This window comes from Argiope bruennichi, chromosome 4 (genome assembly GCF_947563725.1).
Source record: "Argiope bruennichi chromosome 4, qqArgBrue1.1, whole genome shotgun sequence".
Lineage (NCBI taxonomy): Eukaryota > Metazoa > Arthropoda > Arachnida > Araneae > Araneidae > Argiope > Argiope bruennichi.
Genome location: NC_079154.1, coordinates 124,208,388 through 124,234,533, shown reverse-complemented (window position 1 = coordinate 124,234,533; position 26,146 = coordinate 124,208,388). Strand labels below are relative to the sequence as shown.

At 30.9% G+C, this 26,146-nt stretch overlaps 1 protein-coding gene across 2 annotated transcripts in view; it reads left to right on the top strand.

Annotated features, from left to right (window-relative positions):
• LOC129965402 (1-phosphatidylinositol 4,5-bisphosphate phosphodiesterase epsilon-1-like) overlaps positions 1 to 26,146 on the top strand; it is a 365,955-nt gene that overhangs the window by 232,337 nt on the left and 107,472 nt on the right. For both annotated transcript variants that reach the window (XM_056079248.1, XM_056079249.1), the window contains exons 7-11: positions 9,157 to 9,304; positions 14,878 to 15,118; positions 21,749 to 21,873; positions 21,948 to 21,990; positions 24,195 to 24,637. In XM_056079248.1, the coding sequence (XP_055935223.1) occupies positions 9,157 to 9,304; positions 14,878 to 15,118; positions 21,749 to 21,873; positions 21,948 to 21,990; positions 24,195 to 24,637 (1,000 nt within the window). The remainder of the gene's footprint in view (positions 1 to 9,156; positions 9,305 to 14,877; positions 15,119 to 21,748; positions 21,874 to 21,947; positions 21,991 to 24,194; positions 24,638 to 26,146) is intronic.

Sequence of the window (26,146 nt, the reverse complement as noted above, 5' to 3'; positions counted from 1 at the left end):
TATGAAATATTAATTTTTGGCGTGAATTTAGCATTTTTACTGAATCTATCGTTTCATGCTTGTCGATTAATCCCTGGCGTATCATTAATAAAATCCAAAAATCATTTTTGTTTTTTTTTTTAGATATGTTTTCATCAACTGATTGAAATAAAAATTTGACACAAAACTGCACTTGTAGTCACAAATTCTCACATCAAATTTGATGTATTTAAGTCACTGCGAGTTTGAATTATCGCGTTTATTTATGTCTGAAAGTACAAACCGACAGACAATCAATCCGTAGTGGGAGTTGACAGGTGTCTACGCAATAGGTGTTAAATCTATGCACCGAAACTTCTCTATCAAGCTCACTTTGTTTTGTAGATATCTTGCTAATTTATATCTGAACAGCCGGGCAGACGGACTTCCTCTGAACAGATTTTACACAAAATTTGATAGAAATCTGCAAATTGTGTGTAAAGACCGCATGCCAAATACCAACCATCTTGCTCAAATCGTTTCTGAGTTATCTCTGCCACAGACTGCCAAATGGATATGTGTTTTCCGAATTCAAGGAATTCTGAAACGTGTAAGATTCGTAAAAGACCTCGAGTTCGGATTTTTTGACGATTATTACACTTTCTCTAAACTTCAAGCAAAATAATGCAAGAAAGTTTATTTTATTAATACTTACTACTATTCGAGAAACGGTATATAAACGAACTTATTTTTTAAACTATTTAAACGTTAAAAATTCCGAAAAAAATCAAAATATATGAATATATAATCTTTATAGAGCATATTTTCTGTTTCCTTCAACGCTCGTGCTTTTATTTGTAAATAAAATTCCACGCTGGTGTTCCACACAACTGAGTTCTGCGACATTTTCGTGATTTTATGGTTATGCCAATAGTTTTTCTTCAATGGTTCCACCACTTAATTGAGATACTGCTTTGCTCGTAAAAGAACGCCGCAGACTGGTTCTCAACCGATTTTTATTGCATGTCTTAAAAATGAATTTGGTGTCGTTGAAAATTTTATGGGGCTTTTGAGATCTTATTTTATTTTTATGTCCATTTTCCCACGTGTTTTTGGTGTAGATTCTGAGAATTTTCGACCCTCAAAGTTGTTATAAGTTAGCGGTTAAATTTCAACAAACAAATTTTAAAGAGCTCTATCTAGGCTAGGAGTATTAAATGTAATTTTTGCTCCTCAAGCTATAGTTTCTTTTATGACTGGAGAAATTTATTGCTTGTATGGTTTTATTTATTTATCTGCTTTAATAGAGTATACATCTATTTCTTTGCAATATTTGTAAAACATATAACATGTAGTTTGTTTTCATGCTGCAATGTCTCGTTTTTTATCATAAAAAAGGATGTCACAAAGTGTTTCCCTGGTTTCAAAAAATATTAATTAAGTATTATAATTTTACGTATGTTTGTTTCGATATTTTGTAGAAACATTTATAAAGTTTTTATTAAAATAACTTACGTCAGTAAATTTCAACGTGAGTCTTCTTAGTAGATCAAAGAATGTCAATTCTCGCCAAATTGTCCAACGTTTCGACTGTCGTATACTAGACACAGCATCTGTGATCTTAAATTTGATTATATTAGTATCTTCAATTGGTGTCGAAAATAGTGTGTCTATTATGTTACCCCAAAATCGGCATTGAATAGTACCGACAGATTGGAATTCGGGAAATCAAAGAAACCATTGAACTTTATCTTATCGTGATCTAACACTGTAAAATCACTGTTTTTGCATTAGTTGCACCATCTGTTTGACTAAAAAAGTTTAAAAACACGACTTTTAACAGTAAAAATTGTACAGTATTATATTCAATGATTCTTTTCTACTAATATTTTCATAACCAAGAAAAGACTTTATAATCACCCTGTATATCAAGTGAGCTTAAGTTAAACTTTTCACTCTAAATTATTACGAAAATCATATAATAATTTAGAGTGACAATGATTGACACTTTTGATGCGTGATCTGATAAAGCTAGAATCCTCACTTTCCTAGAAACACAGTATCAATAACAAAATTCTGTCTTGACTGTAACCTTTACATTTTTTGAATATTTAATTAACAATTAATGTCTCAAGAACTATTATTACCACAGCAACTATATGACGATTGTTGAATCATATAATTAATCATACGCTTCGCTTTTAAACACATAGTGTTATATAGAGAAATGAAGATAAGTCAACCAACTGACTCTCCGACCCGCCAGGAAGGTACACGGATTTAAATCATAAGGCTGAATGACTGGACCGCCATAACAGCAATACTGGCAGGAACTGTGATTGAGCCCTAAGTGCCATCGCCGACCTCGATACAACCCTCCCCGAAGGACGTACATCCCGTCATCGATAGGAGGAGTCAGATCCCCCACCTATTTGTGTACCCACCAGGGTGGCGAGATCCAACCACCATGCCGGAAGCATTTCATCCTCATTTCGAGGTGCCCCCCTTCGGGGGTTGGAGAAATGAAGATAAAATTAATTTCGGTCAATTATATTAAGTAGTACTGCCAAACAAACTATTAAGCCTTATTATGCATTTTTATGCCAAATATGTCTGTTCAATAAATGGAAATCAAAGGCATGATGGTGAAAAAGAGAAATGATGGAGTTTAATTTCCTGACATCATTTCATATGTCATCTAACAGCACATTATCTTATGTTGTGTGTTTTAATTTTAAAAGCGACTGATTGTATTCAAAACATAAGTTAGAATGACACATTTTATTTCTGTTTCTGTCTCTTTAGCAGCATTTTACTTCGTTCAAAAAATTAGCTGCTTCAATTCAATTGGTTCGGTGTAAAAATCAGTTGCTTTAACATGGTGAAATATATTGTTACGAAATTTCCGGGATTCGTTTGGATAGTGGGGGTTATATGGTGTGAAAAACGCTCAATCACGAGGCGGCAGTAGAAAATAAAAACAACGACGTTTATTTACACGAAGACACACAGGACAGCACAAAGACGACAACTATATACAGCACAGAAGACGATTATCTTCAGCCGAGACGTGCAGCATACAACAATATACACAGCAGCATACAACAGTATACACAGCAGCTCTACTCCGTCACTGCTCCGCCAGTCCCTGGAAGACGAGTTCTTCACCATCGCTTCCGACTACTCTTTGACTCCACTGGTCCACGACCCAATTCACCGTCGGTTCACCACTGCTGGGTCACGACTACTCGGCAGCTGCGGACCACTCCTTTTATAGGTCTCGGGAGGCGAGGCTAGAAGCCTCTCAACCAATCAGGAACGTTCGAGGCGTATCTCCGTTTCTACTGGACGGATCGGGAAAATTCTCGATGTTTCGGGTATAATCTATTTTGGTGCCAAAGTCACCAAATTCGTCGCCAAGCTCTGGAACCTCCTATGAAACCAGCTATGCTGGAAAGCAGCATCGCAGATTCGTAACAATATTAATCCCTAATTTCTATAATTAAAAGTGAAATTAATATAATGATACCAATATAATGTAAGTTTAGACTAGTAGTGAACAAAATATCCTGCCTTTGCTAAGATATGGAAGTTTATGTTGTTGTTGTTGTTGTTTCTTATGGCACTTGCCATGGACAAGCCCGCTGTTACGAAGACAGCGATTTTAAGCCGTTGGGGGAGCGTCTCTTTATTTTAGTAGCACCAACTAGGGCCAAGAGTACGACTTTGCTACTCACGCATCACTCATTCGCTTGCACAACCCCTTTTTACAGGAGGGCACTTTCACATACCTCACAGATAGAACAACGGAGGAACAACCATTCCCAAACCGTGACTCGAACCCAGGACGCCCAGATCACGGGGAAGACGCGCTACCCCTATGCCAGGAGGCCGGCATGGAAATTTATGGAATGAGAAGTTGATTCCAGTGAATGTTATAGCTCAAATGTCGATATATATACTTAATATCCCTCGCTCGTCTTAAAAAAATAGTTAACAAAGCAGCCAATTTATATGAATCTTGAACTCGTGCAACAAATAAAATTCCTCAGAATACTAAACAAATCATAGATATTTTGTGGCTACACTCTACATCTTCCATAAACTTTTCTGGGTCAGGTTCATCATCAGAAGGCATAAAAAAGTATCCCAACATATTTTTCTTTTTTAAAAATTATAAAATTCTTGTAATCTCTTTATGATTAAAACGAAGTTGACATTTTCCTCCCTCTTTTGTCTCAGTTTCTAACAAGTGAGGTTCGAATAATAATGACGTAGCGTTGGATTGCGTGTTCACAGCTCATTTAGTGACTCTGATTTCAGAAGATTAGAAAGGTGATCTTAAAGTAAATGTCATATAATCTTTTCATTCCTCATTCTCTTATCAGTTCTGCTGACTGAATAATATTTCACAAAAAAATTTTTATATACCGTTTTTGAAAAGAATTGATTTCACTAATATTCTGTACAAAATGTATTATCTTTTTCACAAAATAAATATATAGTGAAAAAAATTTATTGTTTTATGTTTCAATCTATACTTATATACTATGTGTGTGTGTGTGTGTGTGTTGGCGCTCTACAGAAAAGACCATTTGACCTACAGCTACCAAATTTGGTACATGTATTCCTTGGAGGTCGGGCATGTGCACCTGGGGTCTCTTTTTTGAATTTTTAATTAGAATTTTAATTATTAATTAAAAAACTCTTCCCGCCAAAAAAAACTTCATTTTCCCCACCGCCAAATGAGTAAGGGTTCAGTTTTTTTCCCCCAACAGTCATGAGGCTAGACTTAAGATTTTTCGGTTGAATATTTCAAACGATTATGTTTATTTTCTTAATGTTTGATGCATTTAAAATTAAACATTGTTAATGAATCGATCTTTCAGATTCATTCTGAAGTACTTTTGAATTAAAATAACACAGAATAAAGGAAATTAAAAATGTCTAATCTGCATAGCGTTACCCCAACTGGCGTAGAAAAACTCACTCATTTGCGTTACCGTAACTGGCATTGAAAATTCACGCATGCGCATTGTGTTCTGATTGTTGACATGACAACCATTATCAACGGATGATTTAAATTATTTTTAGATTAGTTGCATGCTTTTGTAATTAAAGTGTATTTATGTTAGTTATATATTTTTTTGTATATGCTTATAGTTTTAAGTACATCGTTTTTAAGTAGTTTTTTTTTTAACCTGTTTTCAACCGATTATTTTAAACGATTCGTTTTATTTTCTTAGTGTTTGATGCATTTAAAGTTAAACATTATCAATTAATCGATCTGGTCATGATGAATCTGAGAAAATTTTGTTGACAAATTCTTGAAATATTACATAAATTTAGAAAGATATTCTTTAGTTCCCATAAAGTTTAAACGCTCAGTGACTGTTTTCAGTAATCATATTACAAAAAAATATTTTGTTGCAGTAAAAAATATTATTATATTAATTGCAGATTCATCCTTTCCACTTTAATTTAAAATATAAATTCTACGGGAGCTAACAGAAAATTAGAGATATACCTATTACGTTATGACTGAAGGCGTTTATAATATTATGAGTAAATTATATGACTATCAAAATTTGAAGTTTTAAAATATTTTGACGAAGACGCTATTAAAGTAGGAATTGCATAAAATATTTAATTATTAAAATTTTAATGAACATTAAGATTGGCGAACCGGCTGGTCGCCAAAGGCGGCTAGTATTAAATAAATCAAGCTTATAATTTTACTTATTACTAGTTACTTTTGACAATTATGTTGTTTAACAAATATCATTGACTTTTTAAGCTGTTAAAAGATTAATATAAAAGATATCCTTTTTGTATTTCAGTTTATTTGATACGATCTAAAAATATGAATTTCATTGAATCAATTTAAAACAAATTAATATGGTCATATATTAAAAGTATATATACTATGAAATAAAAACGAAAGTTAAAATCCTATTTTGGAATGAATGTACGGGGAAGACTTTTTTATCTTGATTTTAACATTGGATTGAACATTTTAATGTTTAATGGATGAGTTTGAATTTCGGCATAACATTAAAAGCACCTTAACATTGTAAATTCAGATTGGAAAATGTATTTAAAGCAAAGAAAAAAATGTGTGCAGAAATGAAATAGATATCATTAAAGATTTAATTCTTTAAATTTTAAAGTAATTCAAAAACCATTTTTCTGAGATTAATAGTTTTTAAAGATATAGTCGTCTATTTCCATAGGTAAATCGCGATTATGATATTGACCATGACGATTAAGCCTACTTGGCACTCGGTTAAACTTTCTGTTTCACGCCTTTTTCTTGCATTCTTTTACACTTTCTTCCCTCTGTTTAATGAAGTATTTGACTCTGCGAGCACTATTTAGCATAATAATTTTTTTGGATCCATTAATGAGTGAAGTATAGAATGAAGTGCAGTTGTAAAAACGCTGAATGGATCAATCTGGAACATTTGTATATCAATTTGTTTACATTTGACTATTGCCATGCAACAATAAGTAATAAGAACGATTTCTGTGCCAAAAACGTTGGCTTTTTATATACAGCAAACGATTATCATTTTTCTCAATGGAATGAATTCTGAATAATATACTGTATCAGTGCATATCATGTGACTTTCAACTACGTCTTACACTGTATAATGACATCATATCTTATCTTTCTTTATATGAATTACACTATGCACTTCCCATATATTTTGGTTGCTTGTATTAGCTCTGTTAGGTTTCAACTAAAATAATTCTAAAATAATATCTAAATAATAATTAAACTGAATATTTAGCAGATTTCTTATAAGAAGATTACTAATTACGGTGGTTTTTATATGGCACCATATCTAAAACTTCTATTTAGATTATTTTATCATGATCCCTACCCAAAATAGCAGCTCTTTCGGAGGTTGATAGCGCTTTGTCCATATTTTCTTAATAACAAGATAATTCAAGTAATTTTTATTGGATAAAAGGTGACAAATCATATGGTGTAAGGAGGTATAGAGAAAGTAAAGAAGATGCAGATAGGTAGAAAGAGTGAAAATATTCATTTCCCTGTGTTTCATTATTTATTATTTTTATTACTGGAAATAAAAGACTGATTGAAATTAAACAAATTACTGGTCCATCATCACGAACAGCTCTGGTGCAAAATTATTTTTTGATAGCTACCACTTTAAAGTTTTGTAGCATCTATCTCGTTAAAAATACAGCGATACTGAATTTCTCTTGTGTAAAGGTTTTGTGAATTTTATTAATTTTAATTCATAGGGAAGAATGTCAGATGGAATTTTTTTTACCACACTTTATTTAAAAACCAGTCTTTTGTATGTGCGTGCGTGCGTGTGTGTGTGTGTGTGTGTGATATCTGTTGTTGTTGTATAATGTTCTGAATGCCGAACAATATCGTGATAGATGCCTCAACAATGTTGTTGGCATTTTGTGAAAGTAGGAATGGCAGAACAGATGAAAATTTCTTTTTGTTTCTCTTAAAAATCTGATCCTAGAAAAATCTTAGCGTCTAAATCAACAGCATTACATAATGAAACATTTTTCTAGCTTCATTTTATTCTTGAAGTGACGCAGATTATTTCGTAAGATAAATTACGACTTATTTTTCCTTTCACTTTCATTAATATATCAAGGTATGTGTTTATGTATTTTCAGATGAAATAATTTAATATTGGTTGTCCATAAATTAATCTCGCAATTGAAAAAATTACATAAAAATATGAGAGATATTTATATAAATAGATTCTTTAGTTCGTATAAATTTATTGCCGTGCCTGACTAATACAGAAACATGTTTATTTGTTCATTCATTTTTACTATGAAAATTGCATAACTTAAGAAGAAGAATATTTGAGTATAATCTGAGGAACTAACGATATTCATGCTGCACTGCACTAAATAAATATTGTATTCTTAAATACTCATAAAAATAGATGACAAATTAAAAATTCATTAAAAACCTTTTTCGATTCTTTCTATCATATTTTTTGCCACAGTTCTTATACCAATGATTCATTTCAAGATTCCTATAAGTGATTCTGGTAATTTATTTTATTTCAGTGTTCACTGGCAGAGTTAATTTTGAAATCTAATTCCTTTTCATAGTTTGATAATGGATGTTAATGGTAACGTTAACCCGTTGCACTCAGGTGTTTTTACTCAGGCACTATTCAAGACGGTGCATCATCTTAATGTTTTATTTATTTATTTTTTAATTTTGATTGTTAAAAATACCTATAGAGTAATAAAAATATATAGATCAATTTTTCAGAGAAATTCAATTTATATATATATTTACTTTTCTGAGTTAAAAACAAGTCATTGTTTTAGGTTAATAATTAGACATCAAATAAGGGAAGGGATAAAAAAATATTTTAAATATAAATATATCCAAAATGAAATTATGTTCTATCGAATACAAAGTGTCAAATGACCCTTTTTTATTGATTTATTTATGAAGCACACCAAGAGACAGTTTTTAAATCCTCAGCCAAAATCATTATAAAAATATCTATTGTAATTTCAAAATTTGATCATTCACGTTTCAAAACACCTCTGCATCCGATAAAATAAATATATTATTGGAAAAGCGACAATCTTTGCTTGAGTATGTGAATACAATAATAAAAAATTGCAATAAATGAAATCTGGTATATGACCTCTAGTCCTAAATTATGGATTTGTATTAAATTCTGAAACAAACTGTTCTATTGCTAAAAATAATTCTGGAGAATACGTATTCGATTCTCAACAAGCTACAAAATGGAACCCATTAACATTTCTTGGAAATATATAAGAAAATCGCTCAAATAACAAGCCCATTTTGTTATTTTTATTTATTTTGAAAATAAATGCTATAAATCTTAATAGTTTCCATAATTTCAACAAAAAACAGTAAAAACAGTATTGAAGTTTTTAATTACTAACTTGTTTTTGTTTCTCTTTCTGCACTTTGACCTATAATATAGGTTATTTTATGAACTTAATATTGTTTAATTTTCATTTATCCCTTCATGGAATTTTACAAGTACAATTTTGTATTTGTAATTAATTAAAATTATTATGTACGACATTTCCATTAATAAATACAGAAATTACCTATATCATAAAAAGTAATATTACTAAATACGAGTCATTTTACTGTTTTGTCTGCAAATAAAAACATTCTCTTTCTGTCCATAGATGGCGCGACTGTAGCTACCATTGCTTGCAAATCCTGAGCGGGAGGGCCTTACTCTACTGCTGCCACCTTGAATCCATACAATCCAAGCTCATGGAAGATGCACATCTCAAAATTTTAGTTTCTGCATTAGATGCCACCCATGATCCAGTAGGTTAATCAATATCATTTCGTTTATAAAATACTCTTTTTCTATAAGCATAAATAGAATTTGTTAACAAATTCTATTTAAATAAAATAAAACAATTACAAAAGATTTCAAGTTGAATTTTTAAAACTATTGTTTTAATTAAATCAAACAGTTAAATTATAATAAATTAAGTTTTCTTTTAAATAGCACTTGCACAATTTTTTTTAATATTCACTTCATCAAAATTGTAAACAGTCTTTTATAAAGTTACCATCTTTATAAAAGATCATCCATCTTATGTCATCAAGTTACCAGAACTTGATGACATAAAATTATTTATATATATATATATATATATATATATATATATATATACTTAAAACGCATATTTGGATAAAAATTAATTATTTAAAGGATTATATCATTACGTAAAATCACTTATTTATAATTTCTCACACATTTCTAATGTAAAACCACGTTTCACTATTTATACCTGGGACCATTTTTAAGAATTTATAAGTATAAAAATAGTTATAACTAGGATCATTTATAATTAATAGTCTTTATGCTTCCAGATTTTTCATAATATGATAATATTGCTAAGCTAAATAAAAAGAAATGAAAAAATTGTATAAAAAATATTTTAAATAAAAATTTGATACTTAAACTTTTAAGATTTTGAAATTGGATAGAAGGTAAAAAATAGGAATTAAAATATTTTGAACCAGATTATAAAATATTATTTAATAGAAAGAAATGCATCATATACACTAGACGATAAACAAACTTCGTCTTCCTTTGTAGACTTATGGTTTGACTCTAAAATAAATCACTATCTGACCCTCTCTGAACGAAATAAAGAATAAATTATACTGATAATGAAAAGTTATAATGACAAATTTATATTAAGTATATAATTGTGTACAGAGAATTTAATATTAGTATTACAAGAAAGTAATTTGTTTAATTCTGCGATAACTCCCAAATTAGAAGGGAGTTATCGCAGAATTTCTGTAGAAAATGATGATAGGCATTTGGTATTTAATTATTTTTAATGTATATTAAAAATAACATTAAAAATTTACCTAATTTATCTAATTGATCAATTACCTTGTATTTTAAAAGCAATTATATTCTATTATGATATTTAATTGAATATTAGAAATTTAAAAACAAACAAATGAACAATTAATTTTCCTAAAAAAATTTCAATTCATCCATTACATTTTGGCAACTAACAAACACTAAATAAAATTAATCCCAATAAGGCCCTGATTTCCATAATAGCTTTCACTTGTAAGAAAAAAATATTTAAATTGATCCATTTATTTTTGACATTTTTTTGTCTTTTTCCATGCTGCAACTGCATTAACATGACATCAACATAACTTTAATTATGAAATTGGACCTTTAAAAAATTGCATCTAACTTGAAGATAATTTTTTTATCTAGATAATGCATTACTATACTTAAAATCAAAACAACTAAAAAAGTACTTTACTAAAAATACTTAAAATATTTACTTTAAACTTATCAGTATGTAATTTACGGGCATATAATTTGAATCTCAGCCATTTTCCTTGAAAGTATTTTTATTACAAACTACGTGGAACTTCGTAAACCATGGGCTCGAAAATTTTATTAGGATCTTATTGTTTCATATTTTTTAGCATATATTAGCAGAAATGGTTAAAAAATATATCAGCATAAAAGTCGTTACTATTTTTGAAAAACTATTTTCATAGAATTTCTTTTTAGTTATTGCTCATCCATTTTTCATTTCTTTATTTATTTTTTAATATTGAATGTAATAAATTTTTCCCGCTAAAACCTTTGCTATAAATCGACAAAATCTGCCAAACTCTATTGTGTATTAAATATAGTATATGTATGGAAGAAGAGTCAAACTTTTAGGAAGACCTCAGTATTTCATTTCCTCAAAATGCAAGAATCATTCGAAAGACTTTTCACCGAAATTATTACTTTTGAGATATTGGATTTTCTTTTGTAAAATACTTTATCGAATCAGTCAATCATAAAATCCGGGATTTGAAAATTCAATATTTTAACTTTTTTGAAATGTAAAAATAATCTTCCGATGATTCGCATTAAGACTTCCATTTTTCATGCAACTTCTTAAAAGACAGAGGCAAGCAGTTTTGCAGGAAAAAATCATAACTATCTTAAAATAATTCTTGTATTGCTGTTATATTATTATAATATATTAAATATTAGAATATTCAGTGAGTGGTTAATTTTTCTGAAAGGAATTTGAATTGATCCGTTGCATTCATCCATTGTGTTAATTAATACTTAAAATTTTGTTTCTATCTTTAAAAATTTAATAAATAAATTTCAAAAATATAAAGTAACAAAAATGGTTTAATTATAATTAAATGTTTTCTATTGATTCTATTTTATGTACTTTTGTATGCTGAAATATTAAAATGATTTTTTTAATAAATTTTACATTTTAATGTCATTTATTTGAATTCATAATGAATGTAATGATGAATATGCATACAATAAATCAAGTTAAATGAAAACTTCTTTTTCAAAAACATGCTTTTGTTAATGTGCTAAAAAGTAGATTCTTTTATTTTAAATACTTTCAATTATATAAATATTTCAGTTGTTATTTATTTTTATAAATATTGCAAATCTTTTTATTTATTTTTTTTCTTAATTCGCAATCAAATGGCACTCCTAATAAAAAAATTAAAATACAATTTAATTAATAATTAAATTCTGAATGTATTAAATTTACGTGTTGCCATTTAAAATATGGAAATGTACAAAATTTCAAAATTCTTTCATTGCAAAGATGACGTGAAAATCCAATTAATAAATTCATTATTATTTGTAAACGTAAAATAAATCGAATTAAATAAAACTCATTATTGCCACTTAGATTTATTTTTATATACTTTTATTCATAAAAGTGTATTTAAAAAAAGATCAGTAAAAAATGTGATAATAAAAATTGACTTTTAAATTTGAAAAACCACAAATATCCTTAGGATCTCTTTTTTTTAAAGTTTCAATGCTTCCGTAGGAAATGATGTTGTGCTAGTCTAAATATATCCAAAATTCATAACACCTACCAAAGATAAACTGTCTGCTGAATGATGGAAAGAATGTGCACTGTTTTCCGATTTTCTATTAGTTTTCCGATACACCCGGTTAAACAACTGCAGAGGTTGTGACATCGAAATCTCGAGCTACAACACTTGGTGTTTTCAATATCCACTAATTTTTGACTTTGTGTTCTTTCCTGTGAACTATTTGTTGTTCCAGATACAAAATTCGTCGAACTTGTTTAATTTTTCATTCACTTTTCAGGGACTAAAAATGCAGTCTTTTTACTTTCTCGTAAACGAAAATGAATTTCTTTAACCTCAAAATTTCAAACACCGATTTCGATGAAAATTTAAAGTGAATAAACGGCTTATAATTGTGTTCTATACTTTTTATGGTTTCTGGCATATCAAAATGATTTCTCCTTTAAAACTGTCAGGTGTCTTGAATTGTTGACTAGATTCTTGATGAATTCTAGTGAAGACTCATTCTGAATTTGTAGGTGAAATTATCTGTGCTTTATCGATTTCAGTTTTTAGTTATCGTATCTTGGAAAACAAACCTTATGTGCTTCAAAAAATAAAAAATAAAAAGTATATATTTACAGAAACCTAACGAAATAACAAAAAACACATTTAGGAAAAAATAAAAGCATATCAGGAATTTGTCAAAATAAGATCGAAAAAAATCACCTTAAAATCTCTTTAAATCAGTGGTTCTGCCTTCACAATTACAAACCATTCTCTTTCTTCCCTCTTCCCCCCCCCCTTTTTCTTTCTCTTCGCACAAAAAAAAAATCCTATTGCTTCCAAATACAAGTGACATTTTGACCGCTTCATCTGTAGCATCATGAAGAAGGTACAAAGAACACAATTATCAGCTATTTTGTACACCATTGCAACAATCCAAAAAAAAATTTGCAAAACAAATGTAATTATATAAGATAAAATATAGATAATTTATAATCACCCTGTAATATAAATGTATTGGAAGTAAATGTTGATGTGTGATCTCAGATTCAGCTTTTCATGTCAACTGCATATGTAAAATACACAATGGATGAACGCAGTAATGAGTAGAGGTTAAAACATCATATGAGTATCATGCAAAAAATTACAGAGCAGAAGGAATTTTTTCATGTCAACTTCATTGCCTGACAGTTGTACAAAATTGCAGCATTTGTTCCCAATAACTTCGAAGCCTACAATTAAATTAATTGTCAAAATTTAAACAATACGGACTGAAAAGGATTTCTCTGACAATCGTAGACTTTTTGCATGTTCTCCATCCAAAGCAAATATGTTTCTTTATGGTTGTATACGAAAATTTAATTTAATATGTATTAAAACATCTTATTAACGTTAAAATAAGGCAGGCATTCCTTCACTTCAAATATATATATATATATATATATATATATATATATATATATATATATATATATATATATATATATATATATATATATATATATATATATATATATATATATATATATATATATATATATATATATATATATATATATTTAGTAAAGATGTGACTGTGTCAAAAACAAATAATAAAAAAATAGCCTTAAAAAGAATTCCTCGTATTCAAATGTAATCGTTATAATTTCATTTAAGAACTTTTGATCTGTATTCAAAATAAAATATTCCGCAATTAAAAAATCAAATATGCATTTTATAAAGACAGAAAAAAAAATTTCTCTTAATTCGCAGCCTATTCTGTGATTTGTTTTGGAGAATATTTTTTAATGAAATACAGTACACTCCCGATTATCCTCGGAATTGGATGGCTCGGCCGCAACGGATAACAAAAATCGCGGATAATCAGTAAAAAGCTAAAAACGGGTATAGCAAAAGAGAAAACGGTCATTCCAACTTTGAAAAATCGTTTTATGTACAATAAAATGTAAAATAAACAGCAGGAAATGTTTAACGAACGCTTAATATTTTAGTATATCACTCAAAACTAACCTAAAATGCATTTTGTTAATGAAAACAGAAAAGTGCTTTGTACTACTTACGAGAGGCGTCAAGGATACACAGAAATATTAATACATATGTACTGTCTTAATACTGTAATGTATTATGTAATTACAAAAGCATAACTGTAAAACGACACCTTTTTGAAGAAATCAGTGATTTGTGTTTGCGTCTTTTTATATTTTTGCCATAAATAAGCACGATGTTTGCAAATTTAACGTTTCGCTCAGTTTTGAGAACATTTTCATTTTCTTTGCTTTACGCTTGTACAAAAAAAAAAAAACCTTTGTGCGGCAGGCGCGGATAACCCGCGGGCGGATAATTGGGAGTCTACTGTATGCTGCAATAAAATAACATTTGAATTTGTCAAAAAATGTCATAATTCGTAACGTAATGTAATTCATCAAAACCATCTACAGTAACTGAAGATTGATTTTTACAACTTTACCTTTTCACTATCATTGATGAAAGCGTATATTTTTAATACAGTGTTCATCCAGTAAAACCTTTCTGTTTGCATGTTTCAGCAACTTTTGTGCCTTGTACTGCAAGCTGTCTGCATCCTGTCCATGAATCCGGCCTTCCACCGCGCCCTTTCGGAGTCCGGCCTCCTGGATTACCTGACCCAGCTCCTGCTGCCTTCGGACGAGTGGTACTACACCAACCACTCCACCCAGTACGCGCGGTACGTCAAGCACCACGCAGCCAGGATACTCGTCTACCTGGGACAAGAGCTTCACATCAAAATCAACATCTTCGATACCTTCGGTAAATATTTCCAGATGACTGCTTATAAAATGAATAAGAAATTTAATGAAGAATTTGAATATTCAAGCAAACATATTACTAGCAATACATGCTTAATTATAAAATTCTCTATGACGAGTAATGCATGAGCTGCTCGTAATTGGAACTGTGGTGAAAGCTTATAAGCCAGTTAACAACTACGCTGCACGAGCAATTGCTTTTGTATCGTGGTCATGTTACTGGACTGCGAACCAAAAGGTCCCAGGTTCTATCCTCGCTTATACTAATTCGCCACATTGGTGACCTCAAACGATGAACCTTCAACCTTCGTACAGGGCGCCATCTATCCACAGCAAACCAAATTCGTCAGACTCACTTGACGCAGCAACAGCATCAACAACCACTCACCCACACACGCTCACCAGTGCTACTCAAATGGGTACAGGCGCATTAGAATCAACAGCTAATAAATAAATAAATCACCACTCAACAGCCATATCGCTCGTCTCACCTCCGACTCACTGGAGGGAGAGTCTGTGTTGAAAGCTTATAAGCTAGCTAACAACTACGCTGCATGAGCAATGCTTTTGTATCGTGGTCATGTTACTGGACTGTGAACCAAAATGTCTCAGGTTCTATCCTCGCTCATTCCAACTCGCCACAGAACTATTATACATCGAACGCAAAATTCACTTTTATTTATCGCGGCAATTCGATCACTTTAATTCACTCTGCACTACGATAAGATAGTGGTAATTATTTAAGTTTAAACCATAACTGGGGTAAATGGATAGTATATTAGTTTCGTTTATACATTTTTTGCTAACTTTGAAAGCAGTTTATTCGCTTAAACTGTTGTGTACTCAGAGATTATAAATCTTTTTTTTTAAATTGTTTTGTAAACAATAGTCGATTTGTACTTTCTTGTATACGAAGAATACAAAGTATAATAATCGTCAAAAAATTCGAACTCGAGATTCTAATGTATCACCATGGTCCTCCTGATTATGTTTGTCAGTCGTTCTGCCATAATTCAAAAACGCGAGTTAAATATAAAATTTGGTACATAGATTTTGTACAAAATTCACAGAATTCTATCATGCTTTGAACAAATACCTTTAAGAAAAAGTCTGTTCAATGACAAGTGAATTGGATAACTGCAAGATGCAAAGGGCTACGTAAATGAAATTTGGTTGACAGGTTTTGAATCTAAGATACAGATTTTTATCAAATTATAAAACAAATTTGTCAAAGAGTTGAACATCTGTTGGTCTGTACTTTCGCATGCATGTAAATGCTATAACTCATATAAATGGTGACACAATAACATTAATCAAAGAAATTCAGTATGTGATCTTTTAACTATAATTTAGTTTCCGTGCCAAATTTTGGTTTCAATCGTTCGGGAAAAAGGTCGCCAAAATGCATTTTCTCATGATAGATTCAGTAAAATTGCAAGATTCATGCCAAAAATCAATATTTCTTAGCTATTGTTCGCCAATATAAAGCAAAGTATTCATGGCCTTACCGGTGTAGAATTTTTTACGAGAAGACAGAGACATGTCCTTTATTGGACTGTGGCGGATTGGTATAAGCGAGGATAGAACCTGGGACCTTATGGTTCGCAGCCCAGTAACATAACCATGATACAAAAGCAATTGCTCGGGTAGCATAGCTGTTAACTGGCTTATAAGCTATTCACTACAGACTCTCCCTCCAGTGAGTCGGAGGTGAGACGAACGATATGGGTGTTGAGTGGTGATGTATTTATTTATTAGCTGTTGATTCTAATGCGCCTGTACCCATTTGAGTAGCGCCAAGCGTTATGGCGAGTGTGTGTCGGTGAGTGGTTGCTGATGCTTTTAGCTGCGTCAAGTGAGTCAAACGACTTTGGGTTGCTGCAGCCCTTTTGTGTTGCTGCGTCAAGTGAGTCTGACGACTTTTTTTTTGCTGTGGGTAGATGGCGCCACAACAGCTGCACGAAGGTTGAAGGATCACGTCCGGGTCACCAATGTGGCGGATTGGTATAAGCGAGGATAGAACCTGGGACCTTATGATTCGCAGCCCAGTAACATGACCACGATACAAAAACAATTCATCGGGTAGCGTAGCTCTTAACTGGCTTATAAGCTATTCACTACAGGACCTTTTTCCTAGAGATCATTCTTATTAGTTCTCACTTTCGGTAATAGAATTGTGTTGTTAGTATGTGTGTTATTAAGAAGAGACTATGTAGCTTCTTTGCAAGGAACATAACGCCTCCTGCACTCAACATTTAAGCTTTCTCACAATTATAATTATGTAAACATTTGTTTCATAATCAGATTTAATGAAAACTAGATTTATATCCACTTTTGTTTAAAATTAAGAGAGACTGCTCACTTTATTGCACTTCTGACAAACATTTAGACACACTGCGAAAGAAATCTGATGTTGATTCATAGTTATATAAGGCAAAGGCCATCCATAAGCTTTTCATTCCTTCAGCAACTGTAAAGTTCTTGGCAAAGAAGGAAGAGATGTAGTCGATATTTCAAAACTCTTTCACACATATTCAATACAATTTACATCAGAAGATGATTCATCCATTCGATCTGATGAGAATGTTCATAAATCGAGTGATTGGAAGAAATTCTTCTTGAACTATAAACAAGTGTTTTCATCTGTAAAAATGAACCGAGAACCAAATACTCACCAGGAAAATCAAACATAGAAATGTAAGATTCTATCCTTATACTTCCGATAAGTCACGGAAGTTGCGCTAAAACATTTGGGGAGAATGTGGTTGCGCAACATGATGAATGCGATCAAACTGATCGCTTTGTCAAATGTTAAAAGTCCGTCCCTTTGTCAAATGTTAGACCGGATCCTAAATTCTAACCAGTTGAAAGTCCATTGAGATTCAATGTCTTGGACGAATCATGATTCTTGTGTGAAGATAATCTTATCTAAGTGAAATTTTACTTTTGTTGCCTTTATATATGCGCTAAGCTCTTTTGTGAGCTGGAGCAGCAAGTGTGTTAATGCTCTTAATCCTACACTCTGTATTTGAATCTTTTTTTAAAAAAAAAATGTCCTTGAACAGTTTAATGAAATAAGTTGAGCATCGCATTTGTAATTAGAAGTACGTAAGTTTGAAACTAATTAATTTTAATCTAAAGTTTATACAACAAAATTTTATACCTACAAATATTCTTTTCATGATTATTATTATTTGTATTCTTTATCCTGATAAAGATTTCCTCAATTCCGGATGAACAATTAAAAAAAATCTGTGAAATATAAAGTTAATAAAAAGCTTCCATTTCTTCATAAAGTGATACGATATATGATTAAAATGATGATATGATTTTAAATATGATGTTTGTAGGTGTGTTTGATAGAAAGTTTTAGAAAGAAAACCTTATTTGATTGCTGACATGGATTTCAATATTATATACAAAACTATATAAATTAAGGATTCATATTATTCTCTTAAAAATGGTGCAGTTCTACACAGCCAATAAACAAACTGTCTCAATTTATGTATTATAATACATGCACACAGCTGGTAATTTTAAAATTTGCCCATCCCCAGAAAATATGACACCTGATTCTTTTTTACGATAGTGGTTGTCTCTCTTGTCTCTGTTAACCCATTTTTATCGTCATTTCTCGTCCAAGTAGGACTCATCTGGTCGTTGAATTTCTTTAAAGGAAGGGTATTTGCTGGATAGACTGATCAAACAAACTCCAAATATAAATCCTATTGGACACGTTTGTAAGCTTCTTGATATAGAAATTACTACTCATCAATCCTCTCTAATCCACTCCCTGGAAACATCGTTGCTGCAGGAGACAGACAAACCACAAAGAGGGACTCAGTAATTATCTCTTTTCTAACAAGATTTTGAACTCTTAGAGTTGCGTGACACTGAAAGCATTTCATAGCTCATGATAAAATCAGCTTGTATTTGATCTTGAAACATAAGTATTGAACTGTTTCGTGCCTTTGAGCATTAGTGACAATCAAGAGGCTCTTGTTTACTCTCTCTGCACTATAAGGCTGTAGGACTCCAATTATCTTAATTGAGTTAGGGCAAATTCGGATATGCTGAAATTCAAATAGTTGGTAAAATCTCAGAAATTTAGTAAAGAAAAAGATTACCAGCATAAAAAAATTCTGAACTTTATAACATGAAATTAAGTAAAAAAGTAAACGATCCTAAACTAAATAATGCAATGAAGTGCTCGTAGTTAAATACTAACTGTTTAGAATAAAAATGAATTTTTATTTTTATCAGATGTTTTTATTATTAGTTTGGAAACTCCACAGATTGTGTTTATTTTACAAAAAGTATTGACAACATTTTTAGAGCGATATCGGAACTATTTCATCAAAGTTTAAAATGTAAAAGCTATTTTTTAAATAGTTTTCATAACCTCATATCCTTTTTTATTCCTAAATTATAAATCTGCATCGAAATTTTCATGATAGACAGGACTTAAATAAAATTTCCAGAAATTTTAATTTCTTTTTCTCTCTTTCTTTTTCTCTTCTTCTTCTTCTCAGATCAAAGACACAATTGTTTGTAGATATATGGAGGAAGACTTTATGGGAATATGTTGAGAAAGTATATATATGTGCAATATTTATATATAAGCCTTCATTTTTGTCAAGGAATTCAGTGGCATTTTCGAGATATGACTTGCACTTTGAATTGATGTTGTTGATTTCATTAAAAGTCATTGGGTTACTGAAATGGAATTCTTTCAGTAAATATTGGACTTGAAGCTTTTTCTTAATAATATTTTGAGTTTATTTTAACATTTTTTCTACTCTTCTTATTTTTAATTTCCGACCTGTGACAATCATGATCCCCTTATTGAATCTTTCTTTGCATTGACTAAATCAGGTTATTGCATTTTTTTTTCATCGTTTTCGACAGTCAAAAGGCACGATTTTTTTTGTTTCAGCCATTTAAATAAAGTCATACTCTTTTCAAGGATCACGATGTATTTCTTTTATCTCCCATTCAACAGTTTCTTACTGAGTTCTACAAACTGTTTTGCGGTGAGTCGCAAGCCTCGAAAATAGATCTAAATTATCTTTTTAGAGTTTTTTAACTTGAAAATGTCGGGTTATTGTTTTATTTATTGTTTCTGTAGGTATATTTAAATATTTTGCAGTTGATTCGTAAGTCGATGGATATTTTTCTTGTTCAGATAATTGGGAATTCTTATCTTGTGTTTTGATAATTAGAGCTCTTCTATAATGCCGCATTTGCAGCTAATGATTTCTTTATTTTCGTTACTTAACTTTATTTACATATCAGAGGGATTAAAGAAACGAGAAATCTTTCATTTATATTTCAAGGGGGTTGTCCCATAAGGACAACTTTAAATTCCTCTTATTAACTCGTAAATAAATTCATCAAAATGTATCAGTTTTCAAAGATGCCACAAATTATGAAAGCTCTTTTTTGAATATCAAAGTACATTTAGCGGAATCAGAATTGCAGCCACTGATATTCTTGTGATAATCCTAATGAGATGCTTTTTGGCTACAGAGATATTCTTGTCCTTTTATTCACTATTTTAGACGAAGGGAAAACAAAAAAAAACTCATGTTTAACCGTTTTGAATTTAGTTATAGATATTAAGGTACCAATATTTTATATACATATATCATACACTCGTGGCATAATTTTTGTAGTATCATTTAAAGAAAGATTATTTACATAATAGCCTTGTACTTCTAAATTTTAATATTATACTTGCAAAAGGAAAATGAATTCGGTGGGAGGAGGGGGGGGGGATTCTCCGCCGTTTATTTTATACATGGTTTACTTAAAAGTGCATGGGGATCTGTTACCAACTTTAGAGAAGCCCTTACAGAAATGAGTGAAATAATGAGATTACAGCATAGAAATTGATCAAATATTCTTGAATATGTAGTGAATAGCTTATAAGCTAGTTAAAAGCTACGCTACCCGAGCAATTGCTTTTGTATTTCGGCCATGTTACTGGGCTGCGAACCACAAGGTCCAGGTTCTATCCTCGCTCATTCCAATCCGCCACAAATACTAAGCTTTCTAAAACCACATAATCCTTTTCCTTCAATTTTGTATGTTTCTAATCAAGTGTTATTCTTGTGCAAAAGAAAATGTCACCAGCCTGGTATTTACATATCTAATCAAAAGGGTTGTAAGTATCTAGAAACCCAAAAATCTCAAAATATATATATATATGAATCACTGGCACGCTCGCAATTTAATAAAAGATGAATAGAATCTGGGGGAATTTTTCAATTTCAAGTTCCTTTTTTGTTTTCCCTGAAGAAAGAGAAAGTGCTAGTTTCCTTAATTTTTCTAAAAAGATTATAATGATCTTAGATTTATACCATATTGTTTCCCTCCATTAATAAAACATTTGTAGGCAATTTCAGCGACACCAATTTACTGTTACCAACACATGACTATTTCTCTTAGACTTCAAAGCAAAGAACGGGCAAATCAGAACAAAACTCAGCATTTTAACTGGAAAGTAATAGCTTTAAAAAGATGACTTAATCCAGAAAGGATATATAAATAATGCGACAACCGAAGCATTACTTTCGAAGTTTGTTTTGATCGAAAGGATGATGGCATAAAGGCTTGTTTGCTTTTGCAGACGATACAGATGTCACACACGATTCCCCGGAAGATGACTACATTCGAAGAACTTCGCTTACGCCTACCACAAAATCGTCTGCATCCCTGGAGTATCTGACTCTCCACATGCTGAAAGACATTCAGGTAACTATTTCTGCTTTCGAAAAGTTCTTCTTCCAGAAATCATTCCATCGAATAAAAGAATTTTGTTCTTTCAGAAGAAGATGCGAATGACAGACCCCTGGGACACCCTGAGGCGAGGTAAGAATTTTGTTGCATCTTTGATGAAGAAAATATTTTTTTTTCCTCTTCTTCTTCTTCTTTTTTTTTTTTTTTTTTTTTTTTTGCCTCGAAAATTTTTATTCCAGTAAAGATAATTGCATTCCTTTTATGGGATTTAGAGTACAAAGCAGAAGTAAAAAATGAAATTTTCACAATTTTAATTTCACTCTCTTTAATTGAAAATGACATAATGCATTTCAAGAAGAGCTGTGCTAATGTATTTCGGCAAAATGCAGAAGCTCAAGCAAGCGTTTTTTTCTTTTAAAACGTCTCCGTTTTTGATATAAATAATAGGAAAGCTCTCTTTTAGACAAAAACAATTAAATTGTGTCCTCACAACAGTTAACCAACAGTAAAGCAATCATTTCTCACTTTGCAATATCATTCCTTTTTTTTTTTTTTTGTTCGAGAAAAAGATGTACTGCAGGCTTATTATTAAAAAAACATTTTAAACGCATTTTTAGGAAAATATCGCTATTCCTTCAAGAGCACTGTCACTAATTAAAAAATATTTTTTCAATTAAAATCTCAGTAAGTAACTATTAAAAAAACCAACAAAAATATTTAAAAAATGAAATATGTGCTCTGTAAAAGCAAAAAATATATTTTAAAAATGCAATATGTGCATTGTAGCAGCAAATACTGCAACCAATCTTTGTGATACTATTTAGGACAGTGAAAATAATTTCCAGCATACTCATTTTGATTTAAATCAAAAGGTTTATGTAATTTGGATATATTATTGAATTCTATTATTATATTCTGTATTGCATTATAGTGTTGCAATGTTTTTATAACTGTGACAATATTTTTCTAAAGATGTGATTTAAAAAAATCAATCAACTGTATTGAATTTCAGAATATTGATTCAAGTTTTGTTCATTCAAAATATATTTTTATGTCTAAGAAAGAATTAAATGCCACTAAAAGCTGGAGATATTCAAAGCTTTAAAAAATAGCTTTTAAAAAAAGAAATGGCATTAAATAATTTGTTTTCTATTACTCAACAGAATAATTTTCAACTTAACATTATAATTCAGCTTTTTCTAAAGATAGCATTTCTTTTATATCATTTTTCATTAGTTTGAAGAGGTATTTATAGTATATCTCAAAACAACAAAAATCATCACAGGGTTGCTATCAGCAAGAGGTTTGTTTATCTCTTAAAGTATAGCCTTTTAGAATTCATATTAGACATTTCCCTTGAGGAGAAGATACACTAACAACTATACTAAAGAAGTTAAGCAATTTAATTTGCATTGCAATATTTTGATCGGTTCTGAATAGAAATTCATCAGACATGCTGTTGATCAGATTGAATTCTTTAATCAATTCGCAACACTGTTTGGGGGTAGGAATGGATGGCGGATGGAATGGATAAGGCGAACACCTCTTTAAAACCAAAACAAAGGCTTTTATTTCATGCCGACATGAGGAAATTGTAACTGAAAGTTATTGTAAATATTGTCAAATATATATGCACAGATGCGTGTTAAAGTTACAGCTAAAATATGAGTATGGAAAAGCTAATTGGAATGCCGAGGGATAACAGGTGGATAATCACTAGAATTCGAATCCGACGTTCGAGTCCGTAGATCACCACAACACAAAGGGACAATAAAAAGCCTTCTTGTACAAAAAGAATTTATCAAATGAGAATAAACTCTTTCTAGTTTTAAATCTCAGAATTCTTACTAGTTAGATTCCACTTCATTTTATTATTTCCTGATGTGAGATTAGATAATGTTTGTTAAATTTAATCATGAATGAATATATTTTACATGAAAATGAGATAACATTGAGGTGTCTGCTGGCACATGTGATCTTCCGGACTTACTTTCTAGAAGTATTTTATACTGAGTGCCATATTTGGAAAAATTTTAGATGAAATTTATACAAAAATGAAAAAAAAAGTTAAATATGATGCTGTGTATGATTAAATACCGTTTGTATTAATCATACATAATTTGTATCTTCGTTATAATAGAAGAAATACTGCAAAGTTTTAAAATAAGTATTTCTTATTGGCTTCTAAATTAATGGAGATACGAAGATAAATTGCAAAATGTTATTCTCAATCGCTGCCCTCGTGAAACACGTGTTTCGAGTAAGAAGTAAAATTTTAAGGAAAAGCATTTGCATCTCTTGCGCATTATATTTCAATTCCTTCTCTGCTTTCGCAGGTTCAGAAGACAGCTTTTCATACTACCTGACCGCACTTCCTATGTTCGTGCATCCCATTATTTTATTCCGACTCCTCAAGCACAGGCTTCTCACATCCCTGCGTCGCAATGCTGGAGAGAATAGAAGTCGAGCTTCATCTGCTGGCAATGAGGAATCCCTGAGACTCAGGAGACACAACGACTCTTCTCCTAATCTACAGGTGGGCCGCTCGGGGCTCACCTTTCTGACGCCCCTGCAAATCCCCCCTTCCACGCAGAGCGATTGTTCGGCCAGTCCCTCTCCATCCTTCAAGAGCAAGAAGACTTTCAGGTTCTGCAGCCTGAGGAGGAAGAAGTCCGTGAATGAGGGTGCTTTCAACTCTTCGCACAGTGATACTAGTGAGGCTGACATAGTGGCTTTTCAGAGGGAGCTTCAGAATCTGCCAACTTACCATAGTAAGAAGGTATGATTAGATTTCTTTGGTTTTGCTGAAGAATCCGTACTTCATTAGATCAAGTGATTTAACCATTGACATCAAATCAAAAGAAGATGACTGATTTGATTACCTTTTTATGGCACAAAGGTAGTAATGTCCAAACTGATTTTTGCACCATAAAAATATAATCATTCGATCAATCTAACTAATCAGCAACTAAATCTTTTGAAACTAACATTACCATATTTTTGAATATGGTATGGTTGAATCAATTAATATAATGTTAAATCAAAATTAACTGGTGATTGTTAAATCCATTAACAGATTGTTAATTATTAAAAATTGAAATTTTTCGGTTGATGTTGTCTGATTCGAACAGAAAAAAGAATACCAGAACATAATGAATATAAAATTATAGCAGCGGAACGTACGTGTTTTACTCCAGTTCGAATAAAAATTATAGAACATCTTCATTCTTACTCTATCTTTACAAAAGAACTGAAATAACTTTAACACTAGAACAGAAATTTTATATTGAAGAATATGCTAAAATTTCAGCAGTTATCTTTCTCATCCTAATTGCGACACACTAAAAAATATTTTTATGCTGAGAGAGAGAGAGAGAGAGTTACCTGGAAATATGACTGACCGATACAGTAAGTGATATGCTACAATATTTGTACTTGATCCATAAACACCTGTTCGTGGTTCAGAAGAGAAAGGAATTTTTAATATCTTTGGTTAAGAATGTAAAATAAGCAATTTAAATTATGTCCTACATAGTTATTTTAAACTGCAAGAATATTAGTTTTCAGTAAGATTTTTCGAGATATAAGAGCATGAACTTCAGAATTCTGACAATTTAGTTTTTGAATGCCTTCATGTTTCAATCGAAGATGCAGTAAGCACGGTCTTTACCCCTCCCCCCACTTCTTTCAATATATTTTAAAAGGGATTATTATTTGTTCAACCACCTGGCAGGATAATATGAAAAATCCTACTGATAAGATTTTTAATTAAAGTCACCATATTGCCCTCTTTCTTCATATAATTGATTCAATAAAAAAGGGACGATAAATATGAATATATACAATTAAGCAAATTTTTTTCAATAACTGCTGTGAAAAATAATGCATACGAATTATGTTAAGTCTAGTCATAGATGATGCTCTGTTTTCTGTCTTTCAGAAACTTTATTCTGCAATTATTCCTTTCACATATCTTGGATACTTTTAACGTTTACATATCAGATTAATGAATATGAACAATGAGCTTGAAGATATAAAAAGTTGTTATATAAGTGCCTTTAGATAAGATCGAAATCATTCTGATAGTAGACTCCTTTGACTTGGTAAAACAGTATCAATTTACCATAATATTTCCATGATATAGCAATTTAATTGAAGCAAAATTGCATATTTTTATTGTAAAACAATTTTTATGTAGATATTGTTCTAACATTTTTATTTTGAATATTTGAATTAAGATAAGCATAAAAGCACATAAGTCTGTAGTTAAAAAGAACAAAAACACATT